Raw genomic sequence first — 24,839 nt, 5'->3', positions numbered from 1 at the left:
AAATGATTTATAATTAACCTCCAACCTGGACTTCAAGCAGTACCATACACTGACATTTATGTAGCACAGTGCTTTTATTCAGCTTGTGTGGGTGACGGTGTAGCTACAATGTCTATATTTGAGATAATGCTGTGTGGATTAATGTCATTGAAGCAGAATAGAAAGCAACTTTTGTAGGCAAATTGTAATGTACAGAAAGATAATTATTACAAATGAGAGGTCACTATTACATGACATGTCAGAAATAAAATTTTTGACTTGTACTAAGGAAAAAGGTTCTACAATGAAGAGAAATAGAGAATATTACATATTTTATTGCTTTTGATGAATTTTTTTTTTTTTTTTTTTTTTTTTTTTTTTTTTTTTTTTTTTTTTTTTTTTTACATGAAATAGGCTTAAGTGTACTGTGTACTTACATTCTGTCTAGGTGTTTAGAAAGTTGTATGGGTACATTTTGGAAGTTTCTATGCTAATTTGAAATGGAAAATGCAGTTCATTGTTTATGGTTGTAAATATTACTTAAGGATTTAACTGTGTCCAAACAGGACCAACGTGATGTTATTCTTTTCATGGCTGTCTTAAGTACGAACAACAGTAAAAATTCATCAGAGAATGAAGAGTGTGTACAGGAGAGGGGGGGGGGGGGGTGGGGGGTGGGGGGGGAGCGAGGAGGGGGGTTGTAAGGGTGCAGCATGTTAGTTGAACACTACCGTTGTGGAATGGTGTACCATGTTTCGCATTTCGCACTGGGTGGTGCTGCTTCATGATTATGCATATCGACATATCGCAAATGTTGTAACCCAGAAGTTATGCCAGCTCAAGTGGGAGACACTTGAGTACTTGCCATATAGTCTTGATCTCTCCTCATGCAATTATCATGCCTTCAGATCTTTAAATACTGAAATGAACTATAATTAACCTCCAACCTGGAATATTATCTCAAAAATAGACATTGTAGCTACACCGTCACCCAAACAAGCTGAATAAAAGCACTGTACTACGTACATTTCAGTGTATGGTACGCTTGAAGTCCAGGTTGGAGGTTAATTATAAATCATTTCAGAATAGTCCACTACTACTGATTGTTATATTTATGGGTGGATGGATGCTTAATTCTTGTAGTTCAGGAATAATTTCATTGGCTCTACTTTCCATTTACAAGGGGTGATCAGAAAGATTCCTTATAAAGGTTGTACATTCCAGGATTGGTATGTCAGTCAGGCAAAATCACCATGAGGATTGAGACAGTCTTCTCACCTATAAAACAGGTTGAAGATATTCATTTGGTAAAACACTGAGTCCCACTGTGTGAAGAAGTCCATATCTGCTCTCTGCACATCCTGTTGCCACAGGTATCATCAGCCCTCCATGTCCTTTTTTAAGGGTCTGAAGGTGATATTTGCATGAGGAGAGATCAAGACTATACGGCAAGTGGTCAAGTGTGTTCCACTTGAGTTGGCGTAACTTCTGAGTTACAACATCTGCGATAGGCGATTATGCATAATCATGAAGCAGCACCACCCAGTGCGAAATGTGAAACATGGTACACCATTCCACAACGGTAGTGTTCAACTAACATGCTGCACCCTTACAACCCCCCTCCTCGCCCCCCCCCCCCCCCTCTCTCTCCTGTACACACTCTTCATTCTCTGATGAATTTTTACTGTTGTTCATACTTAAGACAGCCATGAAAAGAGTAACATCACGTTGTTCCTCTTTGGACACATTCAGTAATAATGTTGCCACAATTCACTTTAGTGCACACATGCTGGAAAGACATAAATGCCACACTAATACGATGCCTACATGTCAGTGCTTGTATACCCACATCGGAGTGCACTCTTTGCATATAAGCTGCAGCAGTGCCCTTGAATGGAAACTTTTTGACCAAATGTATTTCTCCTTCTTGATCCTGAAAAACATAAATCTACATCATTAATCAATTACTTCCCTGTCAAATATCCAGGACAGGAGCACCCACATGATTAAGAACCTTCTCCTCTATTATCACAGAAAACTATATTCATGTGCCATTTTAGAAAGAAGATCGAATAATAAATAAAACAAATAGTTTATTGATCTGATTCTTGTAGCTTCTCACTGAAAATGTAGCTCATTGAAAACATGACTCACTTGAAAGAATAATTTTTTTACATCTAGGTGGTACAATCAGGCTTCTTACTTTAAATTAGAATACTGCTTGTTTTTGTTTCTTCTATCCATTCTTTTTCTTCATTTATATTTCCACATAATCAGTCTCCATATTATTACAAACAACATTGTGACTCCATTTTTCACATATCACTACTCGCATCAAAACAGCATGTGAACTTCAAGATGAACAAAGATAATACAAGCAACCTCATCTCAGTGATACTACAGATGATTGATTTTAGATCCAAAAAGTTTAAATATACGGTAATTTTTTTCTTTGTACAAACATCTTCAGAATCAGTTATGAATATAGATATAATGAAAATAGTTTCAAATGTAATGACAATTTCAAATTAATTTGGGACTATGAAAACAAACTAAATTTTTTTGTCCAAAATTTTTGGGTGGGACACACTGGAGGCGATCTGTCATTGGTGCACATGCACTGAGACTTCTGCAGCACTCCTACATGTACAGAACCACTCCTAATGACTACCCGGCAAGCGGTTCAGGCTTATTATGTCACAGTTTTGCCGGAGTGCTGTTCAATGATTCTGCCACACCCACTCTGTATGTCAATTGTAGATGCTCATTACAGCACTACACTGATTCCCCACTTCAGACCCTCTTACCATCAATGATCATTGAGTTTCACAATTATGTTTGTGACAGCTCGATGCAGAACACTGAAAATAGTTGTGGTTCACTAAAAGCAGATCTCAGGATGATTAGTGTTTTGTCAGTAGTTTGAGTGAGTACTCAATATAAAGATGTAACAATATTACGAAAAGGAAAGTTGATACTCACCATGACTGCAACCTCTGGCAGCTGAAGCTTATATTGTGACAGTCTTTTTGTTGTGCCTGTCTGTGACTCAGCATCTCCACTATTTGGTGAGTAGCAACTTTCCTTTTCATAATATTGTTACATTCCATCCTGGATTTTCCGTGTAAAGATGTAATCTATAAAATATTTTGTATGTTTTTACTATTTTGTGTGTTTCCTTACTTATTTCATATGGACATATTCTTTAAATTGATTATGGTGTATATTTTTAGAGAGCTTCACACTGCTCATTCTTGTAGGATGTAGTCAAGTTTACAATTTAACTGCCTTCACCATTAATAACAAACTCATCATTTTCTTTGTCCTATGGAAGTGTGTTTTTCATCTACATTTTAATTTAGATAATATCCTAAGTTTACTATTCAATTAGCATTATGATTGGTGTTGTTATTAATATTTCTTGCTAAGTTGTTACATAAGATTTCGTGAGAAGGGTGTAGGCAGCATTCTGTGATGCATCATTGCTAATACTGAACACACCTTACACAGTGGTAGATAATGAATGCTTAGCTAGATTTTGAAAATTCTGTGGTGGTTTCTGCTAATATTAGACACATTCACCAATACGCTAAAACTCAGTGATGTAGATGAAGAAGACTTCTCTACAGTCTGCCATAAAAGAAATATTTACATTCCTTAAGCTCCACAGATAAGCCTGTCACTTGGATCTTTACAACGGTTAGTCTTAGGTTAGGCGTGCAATATACACTCCTGGAAATTGAAATAAGAACACTGTGAATTCATTGTCCCAGGAAGGGGAAACTTTATTGACACATTCCTGGGGTCAGATACATCACATGATCACACTGACAGAAACACAGGCAACAGAGCATGCACAATGTCGGCACTAGTACAGTGTATATCCACCTTTCGCAGCAATGCAGGCTGCTATTCTCCCATGGAGACGATCGTAGAGATGCTGGATGTAGTCCTGTGGAACGGCTTGCCATGCCATTTCCACCTGGCGCCTCAGTTGGACCAGCGTTCGTGCTGGACGTGCAGACCGCGTGAGACGACACTTCATCCAGTCCCAAACATGCTCAATGGGGGACAGATCCGGAGATGTTGCTGGCCAGGGTAGTTGACTTACACCTTCTAGAGCACGTTGGGTGGCACGGGATACATGTGGACGTGCATTGTCCTGTTGGAACAGCAAGTTCCCTTGCCGGTCTAGGAATGGTAGAACGATGGGTTCGATGACGGTTTGGATGTACCGTGCACTATTCAGTGTCCCCTCGACGATCACCAGAGGTGTACGGCCAGTGTAGGAGATCGCTACCCACACCATGATGCCGGGTGTTGGCCCTGTGTGCCTCGGTCGTATGCAGTCCTGATTGTGGCGCTCACCTGCACGGCGCCAAACACGCATACGACCATCATTGGCACCAAGGCAGAAGCGACTCTCATCGCTGAAGACGACACGTCTCCATTCGTCCCTCCATTCACGCCTGTCGCGACACCACTGGAGGCGGGCTGCACGATGTTGGGGCGTGAGCGGAAGACGGCCTAACGGTGTGCGGGACCGTAGCCCAGCTTCATGGAGACGGTTGCGAATGGTCCTCGCCGATACCCCAGGAGCAACAGTGTCCCTAATTTGCTGGGAAGTGGCGGTGCGGTCCCCTACGGCACTGCGTAGGATCCTACGGTCTTGGCGTGCATCCGTGGGTCGCTGTGGTCCGGTCCCAGGTCGACGGGCACGTGCACCTTCTGCCGACCACTGGCGACAACATCGATGTACTGTGGAGACCTCACGCCCCACGTGTTGAGCAATTTGGCGGTACGTCCACCCGGCCTCCTGCATGCCCACTATACGCCCTCGCTCAAAGTCCGTCAACTGCACATACGGTTCACGTCCACGCTGTCGCGGCATGCTACCAGTATTAAAGACTGCGATGGAGCCCTTGTAAACTTGTGACTGGCACCAGGAATCAGCTGCAAAGCAACACCTCTGTCGTCACCCAGTATTCTCAGTTCTGTTACCTCATGCCCCGGTATCCACCACCATTCCTGCCCCATGCCCCCAGCTTCATTCATTTTCCTTTCACACCCTCCTCTCGTTAGCCGTCTCTTCCTCTGTTCTGTATCCCCCCACCCCCTTCTTCCCAGTCACTGCTCCACATGATTCTGTCCCTATGCACAAGTCCACATGCTTGCGGCCAGAATTAGCCCTTCAGTGCCACATTTCTACTGTGTGTACCTGCTGCCTCTCCCTCCCAACTGTTACCACATTCCTCACTCCTCCTTCCCACTCTCTTCCTCATTTCTCACTTTGCCCTCTCCACTTGATACTATTACACGCCCCAGCTAGCTGCAATGTTGGTACATTATGATCAATTGGGACAGTGTAGTTGTATGCATGTGTGTGTGTACTCTATAGATCTGAAGGAGGGTTTGTCTGTAAGGTAACAACATTCAGTCTTTAAAATTTAACAAAAAAATTTGCCAAACACCTGTACAAATTGAGAAGTTCTTTCATTTAATTTTGCTTGCTATTAGTTTTGGCAATCAGTGTTGTTTATGTGCCTATCAGTGACTCATCTGTTCAGTGAGTTGTTACCTTTACATCTTAAGTTATTCATATTTCATTTATGACTTTGCATTACCATATTTACACTAACACAGTTCAAATTAAGAAACTAATCTACCTTCAGAGAGGATAATGTAAGGGAACATTTGTCTGCACTGACATAGAATCACCACTTTCCAGCACCACTCATTCCAATACTTTTTAATAGTGTATTGGCCACGTGAACAGGTCACCTTCATCTTTCCCACATGGGTTTTGCCTTATCCTTATATTGCTGATTGAACTCTGATCTCAAATGAGGTTTTTTTTTTATAATGGCCTTACGATTGATATGATTGATGAACGATCCTGAAAATCATGGGTTGGTGACCAAGTTTTATTCCTTACAAACCAACAGTTATCAATATCCAAGAAAGTCATTAATCCATAATGTTTTGCTGTTAACTGTGTGCTAAAGGAAACTTTCAACATTTCAGAGATACACTTAACAAAACAGTTATGAAGTCAGTCCAATGCAAGACAGTTTCCATCCCAAAACCATTACATTCTACATTTCTGACACTACTATACACTGCACATATAGCTGGTAGCAAAAATGTGAGTCTCAGTCCTAGTAACATAAAATGTATGTACAAAAACAGGAAAATTAACATTAATCAATGGAAAGACATTACAAGGGAACTGAGCAGGTTGCATGATGCAATAGACATACTTTATGCTTTGCAAAGAATTCAGCCTATACTTAAAGATAGAAATGTAGCCACTAATTTTAACACAATGATAATAGGAAACTATAGTAAAACTGGTGTCAATGAAGTGAATGTTGTATGGTTGACATTGACACACAATATAAGATCGTGTGAACTTCATGTTCTGAAAATGAACAAATAACTTACATCTTAAAACTTGGCCGAAATCTTATTTCACTTTTGTTTATAGAATTAAGTCTGAAATCCTAGTACCTGCTTTAAAGCTGGTGTAACAGAATAAACATTAAAGTCATGAAAAAGGAGTACTGGGAATGCCATAATGTGATAATTGATGAGCAGTCCCTGTATTTAATGATATGTATGGAAGTAAATGAGCTGCCAAACAGAGGAGGGCAGCAAATGTTGCAGTTTCTTGAAGACTTTCGGATGTAAAAATTCATGCAAAGAAAGTGTTTCTAAAGACTTAATTGATTTTTTTTTATTACCTGCAACAAATAGAGACAGTTTAGAGCTAATAGAAGTCATGAATAACCTCTCTTAAGAATGGCAGAGGTAGAGATCTAAATTGGACTCATGCTATTTAATTCAAGGACAAAAGTCTTACAAGCAAGAACATTTCCTGTTTTTCTAATGAAGTAATTGATCAATTCAATAATAAGTCCATGAAATAATTCCTCAACCTTGTACTAAATCTCCATGATATATCGTGTGTTTCAAGAAAAAATTATTTAAAATAAAATCAATAGATCACTTATATTTACAATTGTTTTATACCAACTTTATTCTGCATTTTGGTTTGTCCACTTCAGGTACTTGGAAGCACTGTGATTTTTTGTATCATTTACATCTCCATGTATACTCTGCAAACCAATGTGAGATGTATTGCAGGGGACATATCCCATTGTACTCCTTATTAGGGTTTCTTCCTGTTCCATTCACATATGGAGCATGAGAAGAACGATTGTTTGAATGCCTCTGTGTGAGCGGTAATCATTCTAATCTTATCCTCACAATCCCTATGTGAGTGATATGTAGGGGATTTTAGTATACCCCTAGAGTAGTCATTTGAAGCTGGTTCTTCAAAATTTGATCATAGACTTTCTCAGGACAGTTTATGTCTGTCTTCCAGTGTCTGCCAGTTTAGTTCCTTCAGTATCTCTGTGACCCTCTCTCATTGACTTATCAAACCTATGACCATTCGTGCTGCCCTTCTCTGTATACGTTCAATATCCCCTGTTAGTCCTATCTGATACGGGTCCCACCACACACTTGAGCAATATTTTAGAACTGGCCACATGAGTGATTTGTAAGCAATCTCTTTCGTAGACTGATTGAACTTGCCCAGTATTCTACCAATAAATTGAAGTGTACCACTAGCTTTACCCACGAATGAACCTATGTGATCACTCCATTGATATTATATTCATAGGATACTAATTTTTGTTTTGTTTTGTAAAGTGCAATATTTTACATTTATGAACATTTATAGCAAGTTGCCAATCTCTCCACCTTGCTGATATCAAGGTCTGACTGAATGTTTATGCAGCTTTCAAATAATAATTCATTATAGATAACTGCACATCTGCAAAAAGCCTGATTTTACTATTAAAATTGTCTGCAAGGTCATTTATATACAATATGAACGCCTGAAATTACTTCTACATCTGACGATGATTCTCCATCCAAGATAACACTCTGTGTCCTCACTACCTAAAGGTCTCCTTTTAATGATTGTCAGGGCGCTGATGACCTCGACGTTGAGCGACCATAAGCCCCAACACACACACACACACACACACTACCTAAAAATCCTCAATCCAATCACAAATTTCATTTGATACCCCATATGATTGTACTTTTGACAATAAACATAGGCGCAGTACTGAATCAAATGCCTTTTGGAAATGAAGAAACACTGCATCTACCTGGCTGCCTTGATCCAAAGCTATCCGTATGTCATGTGAGAAAAGTGTGAGTTGGGTTTCACATGATGATGTTTTCAAAGTCTATGCTGGTTGGAATTGAGGAGGTTATTCTGTTCAAGATACCTAATTATGTATGAGTTCAAAATATGTTCTAAGATTCTACAACACATCAGTGTCAAGGATACTGGACGGTAGTTTTGTGGATCAGTTCTAGTAACCTTCTTGTAGAGGGATGTGATCTGGGCCTTCTTCCAAGAATTGGGCATGGTTTTTTGTTCGAGTGATCTGCGATAGGTTGGAAGAGGGGTATCTCAGTTGCAAATTCAGTATAGAATGTGACAGAGATTCCATTGAACCCTGGAGCTTAGTTAACTTTTAACGATTTCTGTTATTTCTCAACACCACTGACAGGAATACTTATTTCATTTATCTTTTTAGTGATTGAAGGATTACACTGGGGCAATTCTCTTGGGTCTTCCGTTGCAAAAAACATTTGAAAACGTAGTTAAGCATTTCAGCTTTTGCTTTACTACACTTAATTTCAGTTCCCGTTTCATTTGCTAGGGACTGGATACTAACTTTTGGTGCCGCTAACAGCCTTTACATACAACCAGAATTTCTTTAGGTTCTACGAAAGGTCACTTGACAATATTCTCCTATGGTAGTCATTGAAGGCATCATGCAGTGCTTTTTTGACATGAAATGATGCTATAAATCTAAGGCAGTACAGTGATATTCTGCTATAAGAAACAAAAATATTGGCAAAAAACATAACTTGAATTCTCTGTTAATTCCTTTTTGTACTAAGAGAATGTATGAAAATTAAAAAGAAGTTGCTAAACAATTATTTCATTATTTTTCAGAAATCAAAACGTTTTTCCTTTGCTTGAATAACTATCTTGTGCCGTGTTATTCATGTGTACAGTTTAGTTAACGCACTGGCAACATTATTTCTTAGTTAAGTATCTGTAGAACAAGTTTTCCTTTGATAGCGGGACATATAAAATAAAGATCAAAGTTTTGATCAGTGATTTAGGAACAGCAGCTGCCCAGAAAAAAATATTCTTGTATTGAACCACATACTAGCTTTGACTAAAGATGTATGATTCCAGATGGTTTTAGCTGGATTGCGTCCTGAAATTGTATTTGATATTTCCAATCGTGCTTTGGCATTTTGGAGTTACCAAATTTACATGGAAATTCTCTATCAGTCATCAGCAGCAAAGAGATCAAGAGACAAAATAACACAGCTTGAAGAATATTATGAAAATTTAGTGATAAAGCTGAAAACAGATATTCAGGCTCGTCGTAGAAAGGAAGAAGGCAAGTTTGCATTTATAGTTTTTTTCTGGCTTTCTTTGTGAAGAAATGCTCACAAACTTCTGGTTGTTATTTGATTACAGAACTGAAGAAAGAATTAACTAAACAGACTCAAAGATCAGAAGAATTAATAGAACGACTTAATGAAATGCAAAGGCAGTTTAATTCTGTGCAAGTAAGTGCCATGTTCTCAAACAATACAATATTCATGAAAGTGTATGTGTGTGGTGTTAATAGTAATTTACAAGTATCTGAGGAATTGTTTCCTTCTCAATCAGTCAATTTGTTGGCTTCTATATTTTGCTGCATATTAAATACTGGATTTAGCAGCAAAATTTTAATCATCTTGAAATCAACTCTCATTAATGAAAACTAGCATCTTACGACGCTGTAAAATATCTCCAAAGAGTTGTAAATTTCTTAGAAGCTCAACATTGTGAGTGGAGAAGTTAATGAAAATATTTTTGATAGTCAGCGTTTACCTGAACAACAAAAGGCTCATAGGCTTAAAAAAGTGCTACTTGTGGATGAAATATTCCACCTCTAGGTAGAGTGCCCTCTTGGTTGTTCATCATTTGTAAGCTAAAACTAAATCCTGAATCTGGACTCAAATTTGGAGATGTCCCTTTTGCTATGAGTGACTCCGTATCATGCAGTATAGGTATTCCCACCTGACTATATCAGATATTCTCCAAATTTTACATGCAAGTTTGCTAAACAACCAAAGGAAGACATTCAAATTGCAAGCTCACACAATTTAGTATTTTGTGAATATAAACCTCTGAAGTAAAGGTGATAAAATGTCACAGTCACATTTCAAAACTTTTTGTCCAAGTTCGATGTGCTGTAATTTAGTGAATAATTATTGTGAAGATGCAAAACTTGATGAAATGGTTGAATAGTTCACACTGCACAAATTCTATAAATTTTATGTCATTTTTGTGCTCCAAGTGGTAATTAGTCATCAAGTTGTTAGTTACTTTTTTTTTACTGTGTGTAATATGTTCTAAAAAGTTGAATAACTGCCTTGTTTCATTTTTTATACAAAGCATAGTGAACTTGTGCATTCATTTACCACTGCTCCAGAAAATTGTGAGACTGTAAAACATGATGCTATGAAAGAGTGATTTGCATGAGGTACTGCTGGATACTTGTAGACCTTGAGGTAAAAAACAGTAGTGTGAATTCAATATTTTATAGTGAAAAGAATGCTGTTTCAATTGGTGGTTGACCTAAGGTAGGATGGGATGTCTATTTTGATACACAAAGGTATAAAAGTTACTTATTTTTGCAGCAACTTCTTCTTTGTCTTCTTCCACTTTTGTTTATGAGTCACTCTGGACTAAAGTTGTTTCAGTTGTTTCACCTTTTTTTTCTTCCACATTTCTCTCATAATTTCTTGAAGTTTCTCTCTCCTTTCTTCTGTCCAAGTATTTCCATTCTTCTTGGGGTTTTCATGGAAACCTATGGATATTGCAGTATCTTTCTGTAATTAATCCATGTACCTTCCAACTTCTTTGCACCATGCGTTATTTGAAATTTACCTTAATAACTGTAGAGTCTTATTGTCAGTCTACTGGGATTCATTCTTTTGTTTGGATGTAGCCTTGCAAAGCTAACCTTTCTTTCCTAATTGTGCCTGAATTTTTGAGTCTGTGTATAAAGTTCACTATTATTATGTCTTCTCTATTGTGATTGCTCTTTAAGTGGTTCCTAGATTTTCTTGAGTATTTTACTTTTTGTGATTTCCAGTACTTCCATTATTACCTTTTTGTTTAAAGTCAAACATTCATCTGCATAAAGTACTTCTGGGCTAATTGCTGTAGAGTAGTGTTGAAGTTTATCATTGAGGGGTATTGATTTCTTATTATATATAATCCTTAATGAGGTAGTATATTGTTTTCATATAACTAACTCTTGCTGTAATGGTTTCTTCCTCCAAAATATCTTGTTCAGTTACTTCTCCTAGATATGTGAACTTATAAGATCTCTCAATTTTTCCATATTTAGTTTTCATTATCTCGAGGGCTGCTTTAATGTTCGTCATAAATTTTGTTTTCTCAAAGGAGATTTGCAAGTCTGCGTATTCAGCTTTTTTTTTCCCAGCACTTCTATCAATCCAGTGGCTGTTTCTGTTAAGTCTGAAAAAACAGCTAGGTTGTCTGCGAATGCTAGACAGTTTGTAAGTAGTCTCTTTTGTAACCTAATCTCACTGATTTGGCTTTCTCCTAATAACATTCTTCATTCTCATATTGTAGAACAAAATTAAAGAGCAGCGGGGATGGACAATTACCCTGTCTGACTCCAGTTTTGATTGCAAAACTTCCAGAAATTTCTCCTATAAATTTCACTTTAGAGTTGGTGTCTTACTGTTTGCTGAATTAGAGCTGCAATTTTACTATGCAAGTCCAGTTCATGGAGAATTTTAAACTGTGATTTGATACTGCTGAGTCAAAGGCTTTACTCAGGTCAGCAAAAGTGATTATGAAATTTTTACATCTTCTTTCAAAAAACACATTTATATTCAACAATTTGAGGGTTGAGTTGTTGTTCTGCCCTAGCTAAAAATGCTTTTGATAACCAGTAGGAGAGAAATGTCTCTAGCTGTCCTCATTGGTTTCATCACCTGCTTTGTGTAATGGGTGGATCAAGACTGTCTTCCAGTCTTCAGGAATCTCTTTTGTTAGTCAGATGTATTGGATGATTTCAATTAGCTTGTTCAGAAATTTGTTGTTTGAATATTTCTCAAGTTCTGCAATTGTGGAATCCTCTGAAATGCTTTCTAGTTTTTGAGGGAGTTGATGGTTTCCTTGATTTCCCCGTTCTTTAGGGGATGTGAGTCCAGATATTGAGGGTATTCTCATGTAAAGTCAAATCTTGATTTAGGACTTTCATAATTTAGTAAATTTTCAAAATTATTTGCTCAAATCCCATAGTTTTCTTTGTTATTATGATATTTCCTCATTTTGATCTTTAAAGGAACGGTTTATTGGAAAAAATTTACTTAAGCTTCTTTTGAAAGTCTAATAGACACTTCTAGTCTCATAACAAATAAATACCCCACTCATACAGTTATAGTTGGTGGGGACTTCAACCTTTCCTCAATATGTTGGCAAAATTACTTGTTCAAAACCGGTGGTAGGCAGAAAACATCTTCCGAGATTGTCGTAAATGCTTTCTCCGAAAATTATTTCGAGCAGTTAGTCCACGAACCCACGCGAATTGTAAATGGTTGCGAAAACACACTTGACCTCTTAGCCACAAACAATCCAGAGCTGATAGAGAGCATCATGACTGATACAGGGATTAGTGATCACAAGGCCGTTGTAGCTAGGCTCAATACTGTTTCTTCCAAATCCACCAGAAACAAACGCAAAATAATTTTATTTAAAAAAGCAGATAAAGTGTCACTAGAAGCTTTCCTAAGAGACAATCTCCATTCCTTCCGAACTGACTATGCAAATGTAGACGAGATATAGTAGCAACAGCAATTGAGAGATTCATACCTCATAAATTGGTAAGAGATGGAACTGATCTCCCGGGGTACACAAAACAGGTCCAAACGCTGTTGCAGAGGCAACGGAGAAATTAAAATTTACAGACGCGCGAAATTTGGCACGGACGTCAATGCGATATGCCATTAATAGGTTCCACAACGAAACATTGTCTCGAAATTTAGTAGAAAATGCGCAGAAATTCTGGTTGTATGTAAAGTACGCAGTCAATACCTTCTCTGCACATTGCTGATGGTACTGTTACCAACGACTGTGCCGCTAAAGCGGAGTTATTGAACGCAGTTTTCTGAAATTCCTTCACCAGGGAAGATGAATGGAATATTCCAGAATTTGAAACACGAACAGCTGTTAGCATGAGTTTCTTAGAAGTAGATACCTTAGGGGTTGCGAAGCAACTCAAATCGCTTGATACGGGCAAGTCTTCAGGTCCAGATTGTATACCGATTAGATTCCTTTCAGATTACGCTGATACAATAGCTCCCTACTTAGCAGTCATATACAACCGCTAGCTCACCGATAGATCTGTACCTACAGATTGGAAAATTGCGCAGGTCGCACCAGTGTTTAAGAAGGGTAGTAGGAGTAACCCATCGAACTACAGACCTATATCATTGACGTCAGTTTGCAGTAGGGTTTTGGAGCGTATACTGTATTCAAACATTATGAATCACCTCGGAGGGAACGATCTATTGATACGCAATCAGCATGGTTTCAGAAAACGTCGTTCTTGTGCAACCCAGCTAGCTCTTTATTTGCATGAAGTAATGGCCGCTATCGACAGGGGATCTCAAGTTGATTCCGTATTTCTAGATTTCCGGAAAGCTTTTGACACCGTTCATCACAAGCGACTTCTAATCAAGCTGCGGGCCTATGGGGTATTGTCTCAGTTGTGCGACTGGATTCGTGATTTCCTGTCAGGAAGGTCGCAGTTCGTAGTAATAGACGGCAAATCATCGAGTAAAACTGAAGTGATATCAGGTGTTCCCCAGGGAAGCGTCCTGGGACCTCTGCTGTTCCTGAGCTATATAAATGACCTGAGTGACAATCTGAGCAGTTCTCTTAGGTTGTTCGCAGATGATGCTGTAATTTACCGTCTAGTAAGGTCATCCGAAGACCAGTATCAGTTGCAAAGCGATTTAGAAAAGATCGCTGTATGGTGTGGCAGGTGGCAGTTGACGTTAAATAACGAAAAGTGTGAGGTGATCCACATGAGTTCCAAAAGAAATCCTTTGGAATTCGATTACTCGATAAATAGTACAATTCTCAAGGCTGTCAATTCAACTAAGTACCTGGGTGTAAAAATTACGAACAACTTCAGTTGGAAAGACCACATAGATAATATTGTGGTGAAGGCTAGCCAAAGGTTGCATTTCATTGGCAGGATACTTAGAAGATGCAACAAGTTCACTAAAGAGACAGGTTACACTACACTAGTTCGTCCTCTGTGCGGTGTAGGATCCTTACCAGGTGGGACTGACGGAGGACATCGAAAGGGTGCAAAAAAGGGCAGCTCGTTTTGTATTATCACGTAATAGGGGAGAGAGTGTGGCAGATATGATACGCGAATTGGGATGGAAGTCATTAAAGCAAAGACGTTTTTCGTCGCGGCGAATTCTATTTACGAAATTTCAGTCACCAACTTTCTCTTCCGAATGCGAAAATATTTTGTTGAGCTCAACCTACATAGGTAGGAATGATCATCAAAATAAAATAAGAGAAATCAGAGCTCAAACAGAAAGGTTTAGGTGTTCGCGCGCTGTTCGGGAGTGGAATGGTAAAGAGATAGTATGATTGTGGTTCGATGAACCGTCTGCCAAGCACTAAAATGTGAATTGCAGAGTAGTCCTGTAGATCTAGATGTAGATCTAGTATTGTTCATTTTCAAGTCATGATCTATTGGTTTAATTAGTTTTTATCATTATTTCTTTTAATGTTACTGATCAGTTTGGTTGTTTGAATCTTGCCCTGCTTTCCACATCTTAGTCTTTACTCCATTTTAGCCATGCATTTTGTCTTCTTATCGCTACTTTATTACATTCCAATTTTCGCCATATATGTATTTTGATGTTAATCAAGAGAATTATTTCTTTTATTGTTTGAAGAAGAGATTGTTTCTGTTGTACCACAACTCAAGCATGTGCGAAGAACGTTCAGCAAAACAACATCATACAGAGTGCAATGCCACTACTCAAATTTACTGTATTATTATTAGACCATGCTGCATCGGATTTCTGGAAAGCAGTTTTCGCGGGTAATAGGTTTGAATAGACACTCTATGGTGATGCAACTACTACACAGAATTTTTGGAATAAATAATGATAAGGGCGCGTACAAACTTATTTTTACATATATATTTGATTATTAGTAGCACTGATAATCTCTTTCAAGTGACTGAACAGGGAGCACTTAATTCTGTATGTTTGATATTGCCTAGCAGGAGGGCATTATTCATTTAAAACAATACCACAGCCTGAAATCATTTCACAATACATAAACACACATTATAAACACTTGAACTTGTTTTAGGTTAATGTAAACTACACAAATTGTAATTACTGAATTTAATGTTATTGAGCTTGCTTTGTGCTGAAGGCACAATGTGTACTGTGGTGCCAGCAGTTTCCTTGAACGCTTAATTAAAGAACAATATAGATCTGCTTGTCAATATAGTTACTGAAAACACTAATTGGGTTAATGTAAACTACACAAATTGTAAGTACTGAATTTAATGTTATTGAGCTTGCATTGTGCTGAAGACATAATGTGTACTATGGTGGCAGCAGTTTCCTTGAATGCTTAATTAAAGAACAATACAGATCTGCTTGTCAATATAGTTACTGAAAACACTAATTGAGAATCACGTTGATCGGATGGAACCGAGTAATTTGTAACTATGGCAATGTACTGAAGAGCCACCACATTGAGCTGGATAGTAATTAAGGTGGCACAGTACCTGGCATCTTCCATCTGTTGCATGAAGCTGCATCTACTGGCAGGTTCGGTGTTAATTCCGACTATTTTCTCTTGTAATATAGCTATGACAACACTCACGCGCCATAACTTTTCACTGATGCTGCAGCACATAGAAATCACTGGATATGGGGTAATAAAGAGCTATTTCCTTTAAATAATTGATTACACTCAGGGAATGCAATTTAAACCACAAAATTATTATTATTGCTTCCAAAATTTACACATTGTAGAGAATTTGGTTTGGCTATTACACAAACTGATTCACAAAACATAAATGTACTGGTAATGGCATCGGTATAACAACCACTGTTCATAACAATACTCTTGTAAGATAACTTCTAGTTCGTTGCTACGGAAGTGAGCTCACCAATGGACCTCATCAGTTGTTGAGATCACAATAAGCCATTGGATGCGGCGACTGGTCCCTTCACACCTCACTGTTGGCAAAGCAACTCGTCGCAATTAACACAGCATTGCACCATGCAGTACCATGTACCTCAGAGCGGGAAACTGTACTATTTTGCTGCTCACAGCCCATCTTCGTTGAAATATCACGTCTTACAAGCCTTTCTGTCCATTTAACTTGTTGCCATACAATAAACAAAGTCCATATCTGTTTTCAGCTCAGTTCTAAATGGTCTGTTGGCAACGTTACTGTAGCACACACCGGCAGTCACTTTTACGCCACTTAACACTCGTTCTGCATCAGAGCTATGCCAGCTTACTTCTATTGCCAATATTACACACCAACCTATACACAGGGATTCCCCCCACACCTAACCATTATTTTACATTTCGCCAAGTCCTCTATATACAATTAAACATACCATGTTGTTGTTGTGGTCTTCAGTCCTGGGACTGGTTTGATGCAGCACTCCATGCTACCCTGTGCAAGCTTCTTCATCTCCTAGTACTTACTGCAACCCACAACCTTCTGAATCAGCTTAGTGTATTCATCTCTTGGTCTCCCTCTATGATTTTTACCCTCCGCGTGCCCTCCAATGATAAATTTGTGATCCTTTGATGCCTCAGAACATGTCCTACTACCCGGTCCCTTCTTCTAGTCAAGGTGTGCCAAAAACTCCTCTTCTCCCCAATTCTATTCAATACTTCATCATTAGTTATGTGATCTACCCCTCTAGTCTTCAACATTCTTCTGTAGCACCACATTGCAATGGCTTATATTCTCTTCTTGTCTAAACTGTTTATCGTCCGTGTTTCACATCCATACTTGGCTACACTCCATACAAATATTTCCAGAAACAACTTCCTGACACTTGAATCTATACTCGATGTTAACAAATTTCTCTTCTTCAGAAACGCTTACCTTGCCATTGCCAGTCTACGTTTCATATCTTCTCTACGTCGGCCATCTTCAGTTATTTTTCTCCCCAAATAGCAAAACTCTTTTACTACTTTAAGTGTCTCATTTCCTAATCTAATTCCCTCAGCATCATCCGACTTCATTCGACTACATTCCATTATCCTCGTTTTTCTTTTGTTGATGTTCATCTTATATTCTCCTTTCAAGACACTGTCCATTCCATTCAACTGCTCTTCCAAGTCCTTTGATGTCTCTGATAGAATTACAATGTCATCGGCAAACCTCAAAGATATTATTTCTTCCCCATGGATTTTAATAGCCACTCAAATTTTTCTTTTGTTTCCTTTAGTGCTTGCTCAATATACAGATTGAATATCATCAGGGAGAGGCTACAACCCTGTCTTACTCCCTTCCCAACCACTGCTTCCCTTTCATGTCCCTCGACTCTTATAACTGCCATCTGGTGGTCTGTACAAATTGGGAATAGCCTTTCTCTACCTGTATTTTACCCCTCCCAACTTTAGAATTTGAAAGAGAAATTTCCAGTCAACATTGTCAAAATCTTTCTCTAAGTGTACAAATGCTAGGAATGTAGGTTTGCCTTTCCTTAATCTATTTTCTAAGATAAGTCGTAGGGTCAGTATTGCCGCGTGTTCTAATATTTCTACAGAATCCAAACTGATCTTCCCCGAGGTCGGCTTTTATCAGTTTTTCCATTCGTCTGTAAATATTCGTGTTAGTATTTTGCAGCCATGACTTATTAAACTGATTGCTCGGCAATTTTCACATCTGTCAACACCTGCTTTCTTTGGGAATGGATTTATTATATTCTTCTTGGAATCTGAGGGTACTTCACCGGTCTCCTACATCTTGCTCACCAGATGGTGTAGTTTTGTCAGGACCCAAGGCTGTCAGTAGTTCTAATGTAATGTTGTCTACTCCCGGGGCCTTGTTTCGACTTAGGTCTTTCAGTGCTCTGTCAAACTCTTCACGCAGTATCATATCTTCCATTTCCATAATAGTGCCCTCAAGCACCTCGCCTTTGTATAGACCCTCTATATACGCCTTCCACCTTTCTGCATTCTCTTCTTTGCTTAGAACTGGGTTTCTATCTGAGTTCTTAATATTCATACAAGTGGTTCTCCTTCCTCCAAAGGTCTCTTTAATTTTCCTGTAGGCAGTATCTATCTTAGCTTTGCCATTTTGCACTTCCTGTCAATCTCATTTTTGAGACATTTATATTCCTTTTTGCCTGCTTCATTTACTGCATTTTTATATTTTCTCCTTTCATCAATTAAATTCAATATTTCTTCTGTTACCCAAGGATTTTTACTAGCCCTCGTCTTTTTACCTACTTGATCCTCTGCCACCTTCACTACTTCATCCCTCAGAGCTACCTATTCTTCTTCTACTGTACTTCTTTCCGCCATTCCTGTCAATTGTTCCCTTATGCTCTCCCTGAAACTCAGTACAACCTCTGGTTTAGGCAGCTTATCCAGGTCCCATCTCCTTAAATTCCCACCTTTTTGCAGTTTCTTCAGTTTTAAACGACAGTTAATAACCAATAGATTGTGGTCAGAGTCCACATCTGCCCCTGGAAATGTCTTACAATTTAAAACCTGGTTCCTAAATCTCTGTCTTACCATTATACGAGGGTCAGTCAAAAAGTAATGCCTCCTATTTTTTTTTCTACGTTTAATTGTCAGGAAATTTAAATGCAATTACATAGGTTGAAAACCACAACATTGAGGATCATTTTGTCATTTTTCAATGTAATCTCCGCCCATCTCTACAGTTTTGGTCCATCTTTGAACAAGGGCATGTATCCCAGCACGGTAAAAATCACAGCTCTGCTTCCTAAGCCATTGACGCACGGATGTTTTGACGGCCTCCTCATCTTCAAAATGAATCCCACGATGAGCTTCTTTTAGTGGCCCGAACAGGTGGAAGTCTGATGGTGCCAGGTCAGGGCTGTATGGGGGATGAGGCAAAACTTCCCATCCAATTTTGACAATCTCGTCAGAGGTGTGACGACTGGTGTGTGGTCTTGCATTGCCATGCAAAAGAAGAACATCTGCCATTGATTTTGTTGGGCGAACTCGCTGAAGACGTGCTTTAAGTTTTTTGAGGGTTGTGACGTATTGAACAGAATTTATTGTGCATCCCTGCTCCACAAAATCAACCAGAATCACACCCTCTGTATCCCAGAAAACTGTTGCCATAACTTTCCCTGCCGATCGCACAGTTTTGAATTTTTTCTTCCTCGGCGAGCTTGTGTGACGCCACTCCATTGACTGCCTCTTTGATTCGGGTTCAAAAAAATGCACCCATGTTTCGTCCCCGGTCACAGTTTTTTTCAGAAACTCATCTCCCTCCAAACGGAAGCGCTGCAAGTGTTGGGAGGATATTGTTTTCCTTGCCTCTTTATTCTGATCGGTTAACATTCTTGGAACCCACCGTGCACAAACTTTTGAGTACCCCAATTGTTTAATAATCGTGATCACACTGCCTTTACTAAGAGAAATAATGCGACACACTTCATCTGCAGTCACCCGACGGTCACCACAAATTATGCCATCAATTTGCTGAATGTTGTGTGGAGTCACTGCACTCACCGGCCTGCCGCTCCGCTTTTCGTCAATCAACGGTGTTTGCCCTTCAGCTTCCTTACAACGGCGAACCCATCGTCTAACAGTGCTGACATCCACTGTCACAACACCATACACCTTCTTCAGTCTTTCATGAATGCGTATGGGTGTTTCACCTTCTGCATTCAAGAATTCAATCACACAACGCTGTCTCAAACGAACATCGATGTCGGCCATCTTACAAACTTCTGCTGTGCTGCCACCTGTTGACACAGAAAGTTACTACTGCAGTGGATTGCAGAAGGAGGTTTGAGGAATGGCGCCAAATTCAAATTTTTCACTTAACTTAATTTTTTTAAGTAGAAAAAAAGTGGGAGGCATTACTTTTTGACCGACCCTCGTATAATCTATCTGATACCTTCTAGTATCTCCAGGATTCTTCCATGTATACAATCTTATTTCATGATTCTTGTACGAAGTATTAGCTATGATTAAGTTATGCTCTTTGCAAAATTCTACCAGGCGGCTTCCTCTTTCATTTATTACCCCAATTACATATTCACCTACTATGTTTCCTTCTCTCGCTTTTCCTACTCACAAAATACTAGTCACCCATGACTATTAAATTTTCATCTCCCTTCACTATCTGAATAATTTCTCTTATTTCATCATATATTTCATCAATTTCTTCATTATCTGCAGAGCTAGTTTGCATACAAACTTGTACTACTGTAGTTGGAGTGGGCTTCGTGTCTATCTTGGCCACAATAATGCATTGACTATGCTGTATGTAGTATCCAGAATGAGATTTTCACTCTGCAGCGGAGTGTGCGCTGATATGAAACTTCCTGGCAGATTAAAACTGTGTGCCCGACCGAGACTCGAACTTGGGACCTTTGCCTTTCGCGGGCAAGTGCTCTACCAACTGAGCTACCGAAGCACGACTCACGCCCGGTACTCACAGCTTTACTTCTGCCAGTATCCGTCTCCTACCTTCCAAACTTTACAGAAGCTCTTCTGCGAAACATGCAGAACTAGCACTCCTGAAAGAAAGGATACTGTGGAGACATGGCTTAGCCACAGCCTGGGGGATGTTTCCAGAATGAGATTTTCACTCTGCAGCGGAGTGTGCGCTGATATGAAACTTCCTGGCAGATTAAAACTGTGTGCCCGACCGAGACTCGAACTCGGGACCTTTGCCTTTCGCGGGCAACTGCTCTACCAACTGAGCTACCGAAGCACGACTCACGCCCGATACTTACAGCTTTACTTCTGCCAGTATCCGTCTCCTACCTTCCAAACTTTACAGAAGCTCTTCTGCGAAACATGCAGAACTAGCACTCCTGAAAGAAAGGATACTGTGGAGACATGGCTTAGCCACAGCCTGGGGGATGTTTCCAGAATGAGATTTTCACTCTGCAGCGGAGTGTGCGCTGATATGAAACTTCCTGGCAGATTAAAACTGTGTGCCCGACCGAGACTCGAACTCGGGACCTTTGCCTTTCGCGGGCAACTGCTCTACCAACTGAGCTACCGAAGCACGACTCACGCCGGATACTTACAGCTTTACTTCTGCCAGTATCCGTCTCCTACCTCCCAAACTTTACAGAAGCTCTTCTGCGAAACATGCAGAACTAGCACTCCTGAAAGAAAGGATACTGTGGAGACATGGCTTAGCCACAGCCTGGGGGATGTTTCCAGAATGAGATTTTCACTCTGCAGCGGAGTGTGCGCTGATATGAAACTTCCTGGCAGATTAAAACTGTGTGCCCGACCGAGACTCGAACTCGGGACCTTTGCCTTTCGCGGGCAACTGCTCTACCAACTGAGCTACCGAAGCACGACTCACGCCGGATACTTACAGCTTTACTTCTGCCAGTATCCGTCTCCTACCTCCCAAACTTTACAGAAGCTCTTCTGCGAAACATGCAGAACTAGCACTCCTGAAAGAAAGGATACTGTGGAGACATGGCTTAGCCACAGCCTGGGGGATGTTTCCAGAATGAGATTTTCACTCTGCAGCGGAGTGTGCGCTGATATGAAACTTCCTGGTAGATTAAAACTGTGTGCCCGACCGAGACTCGAACTCGGGACCTTTGCCTTTCGCGGGCAACTGCTCTACCAACTGAGCTACCGAAGCACGACTCACGCCGGATACTTACAGCTTTACTTCTGCCAGTATCCGTCTCCTACCTCCCAAACTTTACAGAAGCTCTTCTGCGAAACATGCATGTTTCGCAGAAGAGCTTCTGTAAAGTTTGGAAGGTAGGAGACGGATACTGGCAGAAGTAAAGCTGTGAGTACCGGGCGTGAGTCGTGCTTCGGTAGCTCAGTTGGTAGAGCACTTGCCCGCGAAAGGCAAAGGTCCTGAGTTCGAGTCTCGGTCGGGCACACAGTTTTAATCTGCCAGGAAGTTTCATACCTGTTTGTAGTAGCTTACCCGCACTCCTATTTTTTATTCATTATTAAACCTACACCTGCATTACCGCTATTTGATTTTGTATTTATAACCCTGTATTCACCTGACCAAAAGTCTTGTTCCTCCTGCCACCAAACTTCACTAATTCCCACTATATAGAACTTTAACCTATCCATTTCCCTTTTTAAATTGTTCTGACCTATCTGCCTGATTAAGGGATCTGACATTCCACGCTCCGATCCTTAGAACTCCAGTTTTCTTTTTCCTGATAATGACATCCTCTTGAGTAGTCCCTGCCCGGAGATCTGAATGGGGGACTCTTTAGTTTAATTCTTTTGTTATTTTGCTGTCAGAGTGCAGCACAAGCCAGACACTGTCTCCCGCATAGCGTTCTTTAATTTAGATGCCACCAGGCGGAAGCACTTCCACTTTGCCTTCGATTCTGGCGCACAGATGGCATAAGCGTCCACTTCCTCTACCATTGTGCCTTGACTATGCCTGGCATTCACTAGACGGCACGTTGTCACATTACAAGAGGGAAGCGAGTCCAAGCACTGTTTAATAAGAAGATACATTCACAAATTAGGTGTGCTTATTGAGGAAGCTAATGAAGTGGAAGAAACCAGCCAGCAATAATACAGCACTGATAGGCTCATGCAGAAGGTGACTGAACTAGAAAAGTTGAACAAATGGACTTGTTGCTACCTGCTGCTGAATTTTTCGGGGTGCAAGTGCTGCTTAGGAGAAGTACTTGCAGCAGACTCTCATAAATACCCCAATATCAGACCCGCAGTCTCAGATTTTCAAATGCTCATCGACATTCTCTGTACACAACCATATTGGTGTTATATGTGGCGTGTGACGAGGGCCTCCTGTCGGGTAGACCGCTCGCCTGGTGAAAGTCTTTCGATTTGACGCCACTTTGACGACTTGCGCGTCAATGGGGATGAAATGATGATGATTATGACAACACAACACCCAGTCCCTGAGTGGAGAAAATCTCTGACCCAGCCTGGAATCGAACCCGGGCCCTTAGGATTGACAGTGTCGCACTGACCACTCAGCTACCAGGGGTGGACAGCTGAACACCATCATCTTAATCAGCTGTTAACTTTGAGGTGAAGACCACTGCAGTGCGAGATGTAGCATCTGGTCACCTTCCAAGGACTTTGTCTCCAATAGCTGCATTTGACTGCCTGGTCTGGCAATTATATTCAGACAACTTGGCATTTTTGCACTTTTGTCTCCCCTCCCATGTCACTGTCTTGTTCCGGCATGGTGGGTTGCATGTTTGAGACTGGACATGGGGCTGTCTGGCCTCTCTGTTGCTGTAAACTGGTTCCTGGGAGCCTTCATAGTCACTGAGCACCACCCAGTGCAGGCATAGTTCAACTTCAGCCTTGTTAGTTATGGTTTAAACACCATCTATCCCAGTGTGTTTTCAACCAAACTGGGAGGGGCAGCTTCTATCACATTTTGTTACCAATGTGCAGTTCGCTTTGCTGGCCACATACCATGCTGCCTTACATGAGTATCTCTGCTGTTCTGCCGATGAGGAACACTGCTATTTTGAATTGCTTATGCTGTCCCCATCCATGGCTGCCAGTGTGGGGCCTCTCAACAGTGGCTGTTGATGAAAAACAATTAGCACTTTGGCCAACATTCTGTCAGAAGAACTCTACCACTTTTGGATATGGTCACTGCCATGTCTACGTAGTCCGCCGCCATTCATACCATTAACATGCAGTGCGGTGAGAACAGTGGCTTTTGACTGTGGTTGTTATACAAAGTTGATGGGTTTTTGCTAGGTTGTTAATTTCGTTGAGATATGCATTGTAAGGACGGTAAAACTAGATAGTGTTCTGCAATAAAGTGTTAGTTTATGCTCTTTGGAATGGACAATATGTTTGGTGGTGAGCACAGAGTATGGCTCACTGTTGTAAAGTTATAGTCATGAGTAGCCATTAATAGGGGAAGGTTATGATGTAATAAAAAATGCCTTGCTAGTGATACATTTAAATGTTCCTATCCTCATTCAGTTTTGTTCTCTCGTCGTTGTTAGGTTGGGTGGAATTGTTGGAGGGTCAACCATGTCAATACCATGGGAGAGTTATCCTGGATGAAATGTTGCAAATTTTTGCAGGCCAAGTAGTGCAGCAGCAAGTATGCAATCCAAAAATGTCTAAGCAAGTAAAGCCTGTGGAAGAAGACCAAGCAAATAAAGTAGAGAAAGTAGAGGGTGCTCAAGGAAAAGAACTTAGCTTTGTATGGTAGAGTTACTCCAGAGTATGAAGAGAAGATGCAGCTGGAGTTGGGTTGGTGGGTTAAAAATGACCAGTATGTTCTCTGGAAACAGTAGTATCAGGCTTTACAGGAGGATTGAGAGATAAAATAAGTGACAGGAAGTGCTTTCTGAGAGTATTTGTATGGAGTGTCGCCATATATGGAAGTGAAACATGGACAATAAACGGTTTAGACAAGAAGAGAATATAAGCCATTGCAATGTGGTGTTGCAGAAGAATGCTCGAGATTAGATGG

The 24,839-nt window shown here is 40.1% G+C and overlaps 1 protein-coding gene and 4 non-coding genes across 7 annotated transcripts in view; 1 reads left to right on the top strand and 4 right to left on the bottom strand.

Annotated features, from left to right (window-relative positions):
• Window positions 1-24,839, top strand: part of LOC126268660 (E3 ubiquitin-protein ligase CCNB1IP1-like) — a 259,062-nt gene that overhangs the window by 148,480 nt on the left and 85,743 nt on the right. For all 3 annotated transcript variants that reach the window (XM_049973927.1, XM_049973929.1, XM_049973928.1), the window contains exons 3-4: window positions 9,275-9,485; window positions 9,566-9,657. In XM_049973927.1, the coding sequence (XP_049829884.1) occupies window positions 9,275-9,485; window positions 9,566-9,657 (303 nt within the window). The remainder of the gene's footprint in view (window positions 1-9,274; window positions 9,486-9,565; window positions 9,658-24,839) is intronic.
• Window positions 21,049-21,123, bottom strand: Trnas-cga (transfer RNA serine (anticodon CGA)). Its single transcript has one exon. It is a non-coding gene; the product is annotated as a tRNA-Ser (tRNA).
• Window positions 21,349-21,423, bottom strand: Trnas-cga (transfer RNA serine (anticodon CGA)). Its single transcript has one exon. It is a non-coding gene; the product is annotated as a tRNA-Ser (tRNA).
• On the bottom strand, window positions 21,649-21,723 carry Trnas-cga (transfer RNA serine (anticodon CGA)). Its single transcript has one exon. It is a non-coding gene; the product is annotated as a tRNA-Ser (tRNA).
• On the bottom strand, window positions 21,949-22,023 carry Trnas-cga (transfer RNA serine (anticodon CGA)). Its single transcript has one exon. It is a non-coding gene; the product is annotated as a tRNA-Ser (tRNA).

The sequence above is a fragment of the Schistocerca gregaria genome, chromosome 1 (assembly GCF_023897955.1).
Source record: "Schistocerca gregaria isolate iqSchGreg1 chromosome 1, iqSchGreg1.2, whole genome shotgun sequence".
NCBI classification, from domain to species: domain Eukaryota; kingdom Metazoa; phylum Arthropoda; class Insecta; order Orthoptera; family Acrididae; genus Schistocerca; species Schistocerca gregaria.
The sequence above is the reverse complement of the archived record's forward strand: the minus strand, read 5'-3'. Positions and strand labels throughout refer to the sequence as shown.